This window comes from Strongylocentrotus purpuratus, unplaced genomic scaffold (assembly GCF_000002235.5).
Source record: "Strongylocentrotus purpuratus isolate Spur 01 unplaced genomic scaffold, Spur_5.0 spur5_scaffold_21, whole genome shotgun sequence".
NCBI lineage: Eukaryota > Metazoa > Echinodermata > Echinoidea > Camarodonta > Strongylocentrotidae > Strongylocentrotus > Strongylocentrotus purpuratus.
The window spans coordinates 27,494,050-27,508,546 of NW_022145607.1; the positions used below are offsets into that span (position 1 = coordinate 27,494,050).

Genomic DNA, 14,497 nt, shown 5'->3' on the forward strand with positions numbered 1-14,497 from the left:
GATAAGAAATGTATTTCAAAAAGCATGTAAAGTAACAAGTATAATACAAATGAATATAGATGACCAAATGGTTGAAGATAAAAAAATATATAGTGGAAAAGTTTAATGAATATTTTTGTAATATTGGTCCGAATCTGAAAAAAAATATTCCTAACAGTCAACTGATTTCATGATTACTTAGTAGAACCTAACATGCAAAGTTTATTTCTGGTGAAAATGCAAAGATGTGCAAATGAAGAAGAATGCTTGGTATTGTTAGAGCCCTCAAGAACAAGAAAAGTCCTGGGTATGATCATATTGGGAACGAACTTATTAAGCAAGTTATTGTCGGTATCCTTCAACCACTAGTTCATATTTTTAATTTGTCTATGTCAAGCGGAGTTGTACCGATAAACATGAAGATCGCAAAAGTTGTACCAATTTTAAAAAAGGTGACTCTCAATTACTGACAAATTATCGTCCGATTTCTTTGTTAACCTGTTTTTCAAAAATTCTGGAAAAAATTATTTATGTAAGAACTATAACATTTTTAAACAAAACATGTGTCTTCAGTAATTATCAGTTTGGTTTTCGGGAGAAGCATACAACAACACATGCAATCTTACACCTTATAGATAAACTTGCTTCTGCCTTAGATAGTCGCTTACACACCATTGGTACATTTTTAGACTTTTCCAAGGCCTTTGATACTGTAGACCATGAAATTCTCTTAAGTAAATTATGTCATTATGGTGTCAGGGGAGTCGCCTTGGATTGGTTTAGAAGTTATCTAACTGATAGAAAGCAATATGTGTCCTTAAATGGAATTGACTCTAGTCCCCAAAAAGTAACATGTGGTGTTCCCCAGGGATCCATTTTGGGACCACTTTTATTCATTTTGTATATTAATGATTTTCAACGCTCATCAAGTGTATTATCATTCATATTTTTTGCTGATGACTCAAGTGTATTTTTTTCTCATAGATGTCCACAAACATTGTTGAAAACTGTTAATGAAGAGTTTCGAAAATTAATGAAGTGGATTAATGCTAATAAGTTATCCTTGAATCTTCAGAAAACTAATTATATACTGTTCAGTAATTCAGTTAATATTTTGCCAGGCGAAGTGGCATTCAATAATAACCCAATTGAGAGAGTAACTTCAACGAAATTTCTTGGCATATACATAGACGAGAAACTGAATTGGAAAACTCATGTGGACAAATTAAGTAAAGTGGTGTCAAAAAATACTGGTGTTATTTATAAGTTGAGATCATGTATACCTCAAGAGGTATTGTTCATTTTGTACTCTACTCTTATTTTATCATATATCAATTATGGTATGTTGGCATGGGGCAAATCATCCAAAACTCAAATCCACAGGCTTTTTGTTGTGCAGAAGCGGGTTATTAGAATAATTTGTAAAGCAAATTATCGTGCACATACAAATCTACTTTATTATGAAAACAGTATTCTAAAACTAGAAGATCTCTATTCAATGCAACTTGGAATGCTCATGTTTAGCATTCACTCTGGAGACCTCCCTCCTGCCCTTGCTCAAATCTTTAGAAGAAATAACCAAATTCACAGCTATAATACTAGACAGGCTTCTGCTCTCCATTTACCATAATTATGCAAGGACAACCTTCACTTTGAATACACTAATGTCCACTGGCCCCAGGTTCTGGAATTCACTTGATACTACCATAACAAATGCTTCAAGTATCTCAGTTTTTAAACGTAGACTTAAGTCATATTTTCTTGACAAGTATGTCGATGACACATGAATGTGTTATCAAGCTTTATTGTTAGTGTACTGTAGCATATTTAACTCTACTCTTGATCTTTTTTTCGTTAATTCTTGACTTTGACATATAACCCCCTTTATCCCTTTTCTTTTTTCTTCTTCTTTCTCATCTGTACATACTACATATACCATATATTCCTACTTGACCTCTGCACTCAGAGAGCAATAACTCATTGATGTCTCGACTTGGTGTCGGCTTGGGTTTGTCCATATTAGATCATATTAGATGCAACGTTGGGTAGTTGTTCTCTGAGAGTATTTTGTAAATAGTTTTATATATTCCATATTTGTTGTTGTATTCATAATAGGTTATCTTTGTCACATCATATGAGGGGGCCTTAACTTAACAAGCTGTGCTTCAACCAAGGTCTCCTCGTCTTCCTTTGTTCTACATTGTACTGTTATGATTATACTCTATTATATTTTGTCACATGTGTTTTCTGGAAGACAAATAAACTTGAAACTTGAAACTTGAAACTTGAAGTCCGGTGTGTAAAGTCAATACGGGCCGGATTTGTGTGTACTACGAGCCTCTTTGGTACGTGGAAAGTAGGCCCCTTTAAGGGCCTATCTCACTGAGCGGCGAATGCTTAATTGCGAACGTAGCGAATTTGGGGTTTCGCCAGAGGTTGTAAAATGTTGTAAAAGGTTGCAAGAAAGATCGCAAACAGTTTTTCTTGTCGCAAAGAAATTTTGAACATGTTCAAAATTTCTTTGCGAATTTATTTTTCCGCAAACAGTGAGTTGCAGGCGTTTGCAAAACAGTCGTTAGCGTTTGCAAAACAGTCGTAAGCCTTTGCAAACGGTTGTTAAACGGTTTTGCTCTTTGTTTTCGTCAGTTTTCGCCAAAGCTAGCGACCACGTTACCATATGGTTCCTTTATAAAATCGACCCATTGAGTACCAGTAGTTAGCAAAAGGTCTCAAACGTTCACAAATTCGTCCTTAATAGTGGCAATTAAGGATTGGCAAATAGTTGCTAATCTTCGCAAAAGTTGTCGCTAACGTTTACAGTCGCTAATAGTCGCCAACTGCCTTTCGCAAACACTTTCGGAGACATTCGCTCAAATGTTGCTATAATAGGCGCTAAACGTCACCAAATGTCGCTGATTTTCGCCAACATTCGGCAGAAAAGTTGGCGAATCCAAATTCGCAACGTTCGCAAGCATTCGCTGCTCAGTGAGATAGGCCCTTACCGGACATTTTGGTAACACGCATGGGTGTCGATCCCGGGGGGGATGGGGGGATATATCCCCCCCCCCCATATTTCAGGTGGGGGTTTGGCCTGTACAATCATCCCCCCCCCCCCCTGAATAATTCACCCTCCAAAAAAAAATAAAAAAATAATAATAATAATGATGAGAGCCCGATGAGAGTAGTTAATGGTTATTACTCGCAAGATGACCGTCAAAGGCATCAATATACACATTTTGTTATCTCATTTTCATAATACATACATATATACGAAGTTAATGTGACAACCGTATATGAGACAAGAATAAATTGAATTCTCGTTCATACGGCTTCATCAGGAATTGATGAATTAATTCACTTTGTTCAATCAACAGCATCATAGAAATGCAGTGCGCCAGATGCAAGACGCAGCGTTAAAAAGCAACGAGCTAAATGTTAAGCGCGAAGCGCAAAAGTAGCAATCTGCAACATCAGACAATCCTGGACAGTGTAAGCATAGATGAACTCTGTGACAAATTCGTTATGAGATCGGAGACAAGGAGAAAGATTTTCGGACATTAGTATGACTTAGAAGAAAGTTGTTATGTTGTTTCCGTTCACCCTTTTTAAAATTTACGTCATTGTATCTTTATTTTTTATTTTTTTCACTCATTTTATTTCCTGATATTTCCTTTAAAAATTCATTTTTGGAGAAAGATTATTATGTCACAACTTATTTTTGTTTTATTGAAAAGCTGATTTAGGCCTATGTCACTGGCGTATTTCATACAAGTGATTTATAAATGTTCGTGATATCACATGATTTTCAACAAAATTCGCGTTTCTCCATTTCTGTTGCAAACTGACACATTACCAAATAGCCAGGAAGAGCATATATTTTGTATAGTCACTAATGGACCTAAATAGTGGCCGTTAACACTAATGGTAGTATACAATTCCTTTCCAGAAGCTATTGCGACAAGCACTGCCGGGAAATAACATGCTACCATCCACTCGGGCTGGACATGCAAAGATTTGCGAACGTACGTTCCATACGTACATCATGACTGGGGAAACTAAATTCAGACAAGGATTAATATACAGAACAGTACAACGAATCGTCTTTTTTCTATAATAATTTAGTGAAACGGGAAAGCTTCCGCGCTTCACGCGGGAGGGGGCAACTGAATTCAGACTAGGATTAAGAGTTATAATCAAATGAAACGTCAAAGTACACGATACAACGAATCATCTTCTTTTGCTAATAATTTAATGAAACGTGAAAGCTTCCGCGCGGGATAGGCGAAAGTGATTTCAGACATGGATTAAGAGTTATAATCAAATGAAACGTCAAAACTTCCGTGCGTCGCGCGGGAGGGGAAAAACTGAATTCAGACAAGGACACGATACGACGAATCGTCTTCCTTCTCTAATAATTTAATGAAACTATAAAGCTTCCGCGCTTAGCGCTGGATGGGCGAAAATGAATACAGACAAGAATTAAGACTAATAATATATTAAAACGTCAAAGCTTCCGCGCGGGAGGGCGGGAGCGAATTGCACTCAGACAAGGACACGATACAACGAATCGTCTTCTTTCTCTAATAATTTAATGAAACGTCAAAGCTTCCGCGCTTCGCACGGGAGGCTGAAAACTGAATTCACACAAGGATTAAAAGTCGAGAATGGTACATGTATTCGTCTTCTTTCTTCAATGATCTAATAAAACGTCGGAGCTTCCGCGCTATGCGCGGAGGAAGGTGAACTTGATTCAAACATTAAGAATTAAGGATGGTACATATCGAATCGCCTTCTTTCTTTAATAATCTAATGAACCGTCAGAGCTTCCGCGCTACGCGCGGAGGAAGGGGTAGGCCTACTTGATTCAAACAAGGATTAAGAGTCGAGAACGGTCCAACGTATCGTCTTCTTTCTCTAATAAGTAAATGAAACGTCAAAGCTTGCGCGCTTCGCGGGGGAGGGCCCTCCCTGCACCCAACCCAAAGACGACCCAACACCATAGGGAGCGCGCTTCGCGCGCTCTGTAACTCTCCTGGCCTCGCCCTTGGGGAGGGGTGCAACCCGGCCACACGCTTCTACCTCTTGATTGCTTTGAACCATTGCCGAAAATATTTTGGCACCTATCACCCCCCCCCCCCCCAACCATGGTTACCTCTCCGTTCACTTCACGGAGTGGGAGGGGGGGGGGGGGGAAGAGACAGAATCTATCTGAGACTGACAGCAAAATTGCTTCTCAATCCTTCGACTCCTTCCATTTCATTTTTAAACGTATTAATTTGCACGGAATCTACTTTTCGATTCGCGCGCGTTATCCTTTAGCGGTACGTTTCTTTGATTGGTCAATTGATAGAAATCACGTGGTTTGAACCAATCACATGCGAGATTTTCGGGGCCGGTACGCCAAAAGCAGAGCTTTCGTTGTCGTTTATATTAGGTTTATAGGCGTTCATCCTTCAGGGGTAAATATTTCACCTATTCTGTTGATTTGTTTTCCTTTCAAATCAGATTTACTTTTTTGAATATATAGATTTGGCTAAATTGGATTCTTTTTTTATTTATTTATATTTATTTATTCGTTTTATTTAAACAGGGTAACTCTCTTAGTATTAATACTCTTTTTCTAAAAAAAATGATTACAAATACATGAAATAAATAAGAGTGTTAAAAGACGTATACATGATTTTATATATATATTCTTTTTCTTTTTCTTTAAAGGTACTATGTCCCATTTGCAGGCCCAAAAAATGTAAAGGTTAAATTCCAACGGCATTTGAAAAATGATACTAATTTAGAACTTCCCTAAAAAGATAGGGCTTGAAAATGTCTTCAAGTGGGAAAATAACGACTATTAGATGTCAAATCGACTTAGGAGCTATAGAGCCAATAAGTAATAGTCTTGATTTTCATACCATTGTACCGAACGGTCATACGTTTTATGCTGCGCAAAGATTCAATCAGTTTAATTTTTGTCATCACAAGAAGTGTGTTATCGATGTAGACAAATGCTAGTGTACCCTTTACAGCTCATTTTATGTATTTTATTACCAAAGAAGAAAAAAGCCAGTCAGTCACTCAATAGTGTCTGACAGTGAAGTCTAGCAAGTAAACGGGTTTCCTTGCATAATTTGAATATGAGGACATTGCTAACGTTTAGATTTCACAGATAGGACATACATGATATATTCATAATTCCTGCAAAGTTCTACAGAATTTGAGGTTGGCTGCAAAAGGGACATAGTACCTTTAACGTTGAAGAGGTCAGTATCCTTACTGGAAAGGCTGTTGGTAATTTTTTGCGTGAAAAGAACCCACTAGAAGAATTGAGGAAGAAGTATAAAGAATAGCAAGGAAGAGATAATAATGGAATTGAGTTTTAAACAGTTTTATGTGTTGTGTACCAAAAAAATACAAAATAAATAAATAAAGGCTATAAGTGATGATCGAGATTGAGAAGGCTGTGAAAAGATAAAAGTTGAAGAGTGAAAACTAAGAATGTTGTTCTAAAACAAAACTGTTAGTACGAATTCCTCAGTGGAGTGGTTATAAACAAGATTTTGATTCAATGATTCAAATTATTTTATTTCTCATGCAAAAATATAATACAATGATTAAGTATATTACCCCAAAATATACAATGAAGTGACAAATATAATAGAAATAGCACGAGAAAAGAGAAACTTACTATAGGAGCAGAGCTTGTTCATCGTCCGTCAATTCTCCTAAACGCCCAAAGAGCGGGCTCTTTTGACACAAAGATTTATCAACGTCCTTTTGAGTAAGGGCAGGCTACCATACTAATGGTGTGACCAATAGCCCTAACAGTAGGGACTTTTAGATTTGTATGGACTGATACGTGTGACGTCCATGATTCAAGGCAGTGCATCAAAAGGACGTTAAAATCCACGTTGTCGTTGTGCAAATCTAAAAGTCCCTAATACTTGAGAACCCGGGCGCGTCTTATTTTTCGGGCAGTGCTTCACCATGGACCTACTATCCATGGATTCACGAAACATTCTATAAGTAGGCAGATTCACCAAACATCAATTCATGCTGTACGCCAACTTTTTCGACGACGGTCTGGTGAAACGATGCCCATAATTATCTTCAAGGGGATTGGGAGAGGGGGGGGGGGCGTCATGCAGTTAAAGTTGAAAAAGTTCAGTACGGGGTTTGTATCCCCGTCACGGCAGTGACGTTTCTTGGCAAGACATTAATTTACATTTGCTACTCTCGGCCCATGACGAGGAGGCGCAATGGCTCAGTAGTAGTGTAGTGGTTTCGTAACCGGGAAGTCCCGGGTTCGAAACCAAGTTGAAGTGCAGCTGATGTCTCCCGGAAAACCCAATTTAGTATGTCTAGAGCTTACATTGCGATGACCGTTTCATTATCATTATTAAAAGACGGGAGTTGCTGGTTGCTGCTACCTTGATTGGCGTTCAACAAAAGATAGAGCAACGTCGATCTGGCGCTGATCAGTGGCTGCCGGGCTCACAATCAATTGGGCAAAAAAGAATTTACATTTTCGGTTTAACTTAAAGGTAAAGACCAGTTATGGTCATGCGATTGCATTGTGAAAGAAACGTTGTGGAATCGATCAGAAAAGGTTGATCATCTAGCATCTGCAAGGTTCTGGAATCATCAAAATGATAAGAAATTTGGCCATTCTTCGTAAAGTTACAAGTACTATACACAGAAAGATGTATATGGGACTACCCTATATCTCTCACAGACCATGAGAGAAACAAATCTACCAAATATATGAATTAGTAGGCGGTTTCCCGGCAAATTTTTTATCATCATGTATTAGTCAAAACATATTCTTTCACATGATTGGTAATGAGAGCTTCCATTTCATTTTTTGAAATTGGGGCGTTTCCAATACTGGTCTTTACCTTTAATAAAATTTGGAGTGGATTGTTATTATTATTATTATTATTATATATATATATTGCTTTTCAGATGATTTCGGAATGAAAATGCGCCAAGAAAATATTTAATTACCGTGACCGTATCTTTCTCTTTCTCTCAATCTGCTTTTCAGGGATATTTTAAAGTTGAAATTAAGTTTGAAAACAAGTTTTATGAAACAGGGCCTAACACTGATTAGTGGCAGAACATGTTGGAGGGGGGCCTTGCAAGCTGCATCTCTTAAAGTAGAATATTCCTTCTAAAACTTACAATTTAAAAAGATAATTAGAGGAATTATGGCAAGTCATACATTAAGTGCACTATAAGAAAATAGAATAAGATTATTTTAAAAAAAGCGATTTCCAACACACTGAATTGTGATTCTTCCAAAATTCATCTTCCCAGTTGTTTTTGGATAGATTATTCTATCCATAATATTCAAACACTTTATTTTCTGATTGCAAATGTTAATAACTATATACCTTTAGGGTGATTATTTCAATTTGATTTTTGTTGACGCACTTCTCCAAAAATATTCAACTCTTTATAGCCCATCCGTCGCGGAAAATTTTACATTACAAAGACGATTAAGGCAACTGCGATAAGCAACAAACTATTGTAGTGATATAAATCTTTGATCGTCCAATCACTAATGACTGGTTTAATTATTCCACTTCAGCTCTAATTCTGATTACCTGTTCTTCACTTATTGACATTATACCTGGGCGAAACGAAGTTAGCATACCTAAGCGTTTAATTATAAAGTCGGGTCATCAGCATGCAGTAAGCCTTGATAAAAATTGGACTCTGTCAGAGCACTCTTGAGCGTGCGGGGTTAATGGGTTGAAAACGAGAGAGAGAGAGAGAGAGAGAGAGAGAGAGAGAGAGAGAGAGAGAGAGAAATAAAGAAAGAAACACAAGGAGCATCATTTTATTTTGCATGTCTGGAAAGAAATATAATGACAAACGTATTCCAAAGAATGAACATCGATACCAGGCTGCATTTTCGTGGGGCACAGTGGACGGTCCTTCCATTAAACTTTTGGAATGAATGTGCCATTGAAAAAACAAAGGACCAAGTTGTTGGAGGCTGATAAGGATTTGGCTAGACTCAGAGTAACTATGGATTCAACAAACTGCCTATCTAATGATAGCTCAACTGAAGAAGTTTTGGGACACGCAACAGTGCAGTACGTTTACGCAGCTTTCCTGGTTGTTTCCTGTCTTCTTTGCTTCGTTGGGAATACGCTCAATTTTGTGGTGCTTCGAAAGTTGACGGACATTAGTGAACCTAGGAAAGTGGTATTCTACTTCCTATCGATGTCGGATCTGTGTACGGGTATTGGTTGGGTACCCTCGATACCGGCAGTAGTTCTGAAGTCTTGGCCATTCGGTCGTGGATTTTGCGTGTTTTGTATCTACCTGATTCTCACGAATCTTGGTATATCCATCATCCTCATTCTCCTCGTCACTTACGATTGCTTCATCGCCGTCGTTTACCCGTACAAGTACGCGTCCATGATCACCAAGTCCAGGGCCATTGCAGTTTCTCTCTTCGTTACCTTTAGTTACTACGCGGTGATGGCCGTGTTTATAGGTGTAGGAAGCAAGGGGCCTTTCACTGATGTTAAGTTTTATCCGATGGTTGGTTTCTGTTACGTTAACTTTGTTGCACGAGGACCCTTTACTTACAGCATGTACGGTGTTTCATACATCCTGCTTTTGTTCGCAATCATGATGACAATCATGCAGGGAATGGTTGCCAACGTTTCGAGAAAACAAGCTCGTCGCATCGCCGAATCGGAGGGCCGGTTCAGGCACAGCGCCCTCACTGAAGACTTCAAAACGGACGCAATGTCATCGGACAAAACGCAGAAGCGCAAAGGCCCGAAGGGAGATCCGCGGATGCCGGGTAGGCGGCAACCATCGGAGCTGAAAGGAGTGCTCGTCTGCATCGCCGTCTCTGTGGCATTCTTCGTTGCCTGGTTACCTACGGCAGTGTGGCAGATTTACACGGTACATTTTGGGGAATGCGTGAGTTCAGTAGCTTTTAGAATTGTGGTTATTCTTTCCACACCACAATGTTGGATTAATCCTTTCATCTACATGGTGATGAAAAGGAACTATAGGCAAAGGCTTTACAAAATATTGGATCCGATCTTCAAGCGATGTCGGATACAAGTCATGACTGATCCATAACCAACAGACGGCTTGAACATTGCGTGGTTCAATGGCGGAGCAATAGGGGAACATGTGCCTAATCGAATGGCGAAAAATATAAGAAAAAGAATGACACGGAGGAGAAGGAGATGATGCTGTTGAATATCAACAAGAAGAAGAAGATGAGAAAACAAGGAAAAAATGAAGAAGAAGAAGAATGAGAAGAAAAAGAAGAAGAAAAGGAGAAAGAGAAAAACAAGAAAAGAGAATACACAAATAAAAGTTAACGATTTGGAACAGAAAAATGGCTGAATCCTCTTGCACATTCCCCGTCTAATCGGTGACCTTGTTAACTCGTATTTCATACACCGAGTAAGACCGGTGCAACGGTAGCGGATCACCTCCCACAACCCCGCCCTGGTTCCAGTGCCCCCTCAATGCAATATATGAAATGAGAGAGAGAGAGAGAGAAAGAATATATGCGTGTTTGTGTGTGTTGTGTGCGTGTGTGTGTGTACATTACTTGTACATTATGTAAATGTAGTTGTTACTCTTTTTTAAAATCTAATTCCTGTGTACATTAAGTTGTTATTAGTTGTCATCTTCTCCAGGCGTTTTTGGACAGATTATATTCTACCCACAATATTCAAACACTTCATTTTCTGCTTGCAAATGTGAATAACCACCTTTAGGGTTAAAGGGAAAATAATGATATTAAAATCCTTGATAATGTCGAAAATCATTTATACATCACAAGTTTTGTCTCGTCCTAAAGAGATAATTAAGGAGCTCGATATGTTATTTTTTTATTTTCTATGGAAAGGGAGACCTGCAAAGGTTAAAAGGTCAAATGTATTAAATAGTATTCAAGAAGGTGGTTTAGATATGTTAGATGTTCAAACAAAGGTTGCATCGTTAAATATAAATTGGTTTTGTAAATATCTAAGCGACGAATTAAATGCAGGTTGCAAATGTATGTTTGACTACTGGTTTGAGCAAATTGGTGGTAGAAAGGTGATCATGAATTGTAAATATAATACAAAAAACGCAAGTTTTCTAGAGAACAAGATGCCTCATTTCTACTATAATTTAATTAGGAACTTTTTCTTCATCGATCATGTACTTTTGGCAACTATCGTAGAGAAATGATTTGGCTGAATACAAATGTAACGTATAAAAGGAAAATGCTTTTTTTAAAATTTTTATAGGAATTGGATAAATTCTGACATTTTGTTTTTTTTGGATTTAATGGATGGTAAAGGTCTTCTACCAGTTAATGAGTTAAGTGCGAAAATATTATTTAAGGATGGAAGGTGGTATAGTCAATATGCATGTATTAGAAGAGCGATTCAATCACTCGGGAATGTGTTAGTACTTGCAGATATGAATGCAGAACATAGAGAGTATATGAAATTTAGATCCACAGCGTTTGTAAATAATGATATAAAATTGATTGAGGATATGATTTCAGTTAGACAGTTAACAGTTAAAGAATATATCATGAGTTAATTAAAACAAAAATCGAAAAATCTAGAGCGGAGGAATTTTGGCGTCATACTTTGGAAATTGAATATATACCTGTATGGTCAGATGTTTGGTTATTTAAGTTAAAAAGTATAAAAGACAGATACTAATTAACTTCAATTTCAAATTCATGTGTAATATTTTAGCAATACCATATAATTTGTTTAAATGGAAAGTTAATGCCAATGATCAATGTTATTATTGTAATAAAAAAGGTGATTGTATGCACATCCTTTTTTTGTAACGAAGTCAGTATGTTTTGGAATGAAGTTGAAAGGACTATAAAGAAAAATTTCATGTCTACTTTTAATTTCTAACCATGTCGTCTATTGTTTGGTATTGATTTTAATTCAAAGAAGGAAAAAGATGTTGATATTATTTTGAATTATGCACCTTTTACTATTTACAAAACTTTTGTTGGAAAAGAATTTAAAAAGAAAACAACTAAAAGAGGCTTCTTCATATTTTTATTTACCTAAATAAGTTATCGTTTACAAATAGAAGAAAATATTAGAAAACCATGCAAATCCCTCCAGAAATGGAGGCAAATGCTAAAAATGTGAATATGTTTATATTATTATGAAGAAAAAATAAAGAAGACCTGAAATGGTTATTTTACAAAAAAACTTCTTTTTAGGGTGCTTATTTCAATTTGATTATAGTTGACACACTACTCCAAAAATATTCAACTGTCTCTAGCCCATCCGTCGTGGAAAATGTTATATTACATATATTATTCTGTTGTGTGTTTCTAAGCAAATGCGACAAGCATTAAATTATTATAGTGATATTAATCTTTAATCGTCCTCTCTCTAATGATTGTTTTATTCATTCTACTGCAGCCCTAATTCTGATTACCAGTCCTGTTCTTCACTAATTGACATTAGGGACTTTTAGATTCGCACGAAGACAATAGGTCTATGCTACGATCGACGTCCTGTTAATGCACTGCCGTGAATGGACGTCACACGTATCAGTCCACGCAAATCTAAAAGTCCCTATTAACTGGGCGAAACGAGGTTAGCATACCTATAAGCGTTTAATTATAAAGTCGGGTCATCAGACTCTGTCAAAGCACTCGTAAGCGGGGTTGAAAGAGAGAGCGAGAGAGAGAGAGAGAGAGAGAGAGAGATAGAGAAGAAAAAAGTAGCTTAATTTGCATGTCTGGAAAGGGAAACATATTCCAACGAATGAACATCGAAGCCAGGCTGCAATTTCGTGTGGCACAGTGGACGGTCCTTCCATTAAACTTTTGGAATGCATGCGCCATTGGAAAAACAAAGGATCAACTTGTTGGCGGCTGATAAAGATTTGGCTACATTCAGCGGAAATATGGATTCAATAAACTGCCGAGCTAATGGTAGCTCAACTGAAGAAGTTTTGGGACACGCAACAGTGCAGTACGTTTACACAGCTTTCCTGGTTGTTTCCTGTCTTCTTTGCTTCGTTGGGAATACGCTCAATTTTGTGGTGCTTCGAAAGTTGACGGACATCAGTGAACCTAGGAAAGTGGTATTTTACTTCCTATCGATGTCGGATCTGTGTACGGGTATTGGTTGGGTACCCTCGATACCGGCAGTAGTTCTGAAGTCTTGGCCATTCGGTCGTGGAATTTGCGTGTTTTGTATCTACCTGATTCTCACGAATCTTGGTATATCCATCATCCTCATTCTCCTCGTCACTTACGATTGCTTCATCGCCGTCGTTCAGCCATTCAAGTACGCGTCCATGATCACCAAGTCCAGGGCCACTGCCGTTTCTCTCTTCGTTACCGTTAGTTACTACGCGCTGATGGCCGTGTTTATAGGTATAGGAAGCAAGGGGCCTTTCTCAGATGTTCAGTTTTATCCGATGGTCGGTTTCTGTTACGCTAACTTTGTTGCACGAGGACCCTTAACTTACAGCATTTACGTGTTTTCATACATCCTGATTTTGTTCGCAATCATGATGACAATCATGCAAGGAATGGTTGCCAACGTTTCGAGAAAACAAGCTCGTCGAATCGCCGAATCGGAGGGCCGGTTCAGGGACAGCGCCCTCAATAAAGACTTGAAAACGGACGCAACGTCATCGGACAAAACGCAGAAGCGAAAAGGCGCGAAAGGTGATCCGCGGATGCCGGGTAGGCGGCAACCATCGGAGCTGAAAGGAGTGCTCGTCTGCATCGCAGTCTCTGCGGCATTCTTCGTTGCCTGGTTACCTACGGCAGTGTGGCAGATTTACACGGTACATTTTGGGGGATGCGTGAGTTCAGTAGCTTTTAGAATTGTGGTAATTCTGTCCACGTCACAATGTTGGATTAATCCTTTCATCTACATGGTGATGAAAAGGAACTATAGGCAAAGGCTTTACAAAATATTGGATCCGATCTTCAAGCGATGTCGGATACATGACTGATCCATAACCAACAGACGGCTTGAATATTGCGGGGTTCAATGGCGGAGCAATGAGGAACGTGTGCCTGATCGAATGTCGAAAACATATTGCTCCGGTTGTCTCATTTTCGCTCGCTGGACGTATATAGCAGATGACAATCGGCGGATAAGACGACACTTGGTAGTGAATTTGTATGTGAGATTGCTTTGCTAAAAATAAAATACAAGAACATTTTCCATATCTTTAAACTATCATTGATATCTGATAATTAAACGGTTATTAAAATAATCCTACCAAACTACATAATACAATGAAATACTTGACTTAAAGTAGGGGAGTTTGATGTGATGCACAATTTCACCCCTCTGTTAAATAATCGAATAGTCCATGGTGATCATGAATATTCATGTTTTTGCTTACCTCGGCAAAATGTTTGATTTTACTAAATGGAAAAATTACGGTGGGGGATTTGATGAAATGGACATAATGAACCAAGCAGAAGTGATCTATGATAATTCATGCTTCTTATCCTTTGTGTGCTTGACCTATA

The 14,497-nt window shown here is 38.0% G+C and overlaps 1 protein-coding gene across 1 annotated transcript; it reads left to right on the plus strand.

Annotated features, from left to right (window-relative positions):
- The first annotated feature begins 9,056 nt into the window (after positions 1-9,056).
- Positions 9,057-10,180, plus strand: LOC587648 (beta-1 adrenergic receptor-like). Its single transcript, XM_787362.2, has one exon. The coding sequence runs from the start codon at positions 9,208-9,210 to the stop codon at positions 10,084-10,086; it is 879 nt and encodes a 292-aa protein (XP_792455.1). The 5' UTR covers positions 9,057-9,207; the 3' UTR covers positions 10,087-10,180.
- Positions 10,181-14,497: the final 4,317 nt, after the last annotated feature.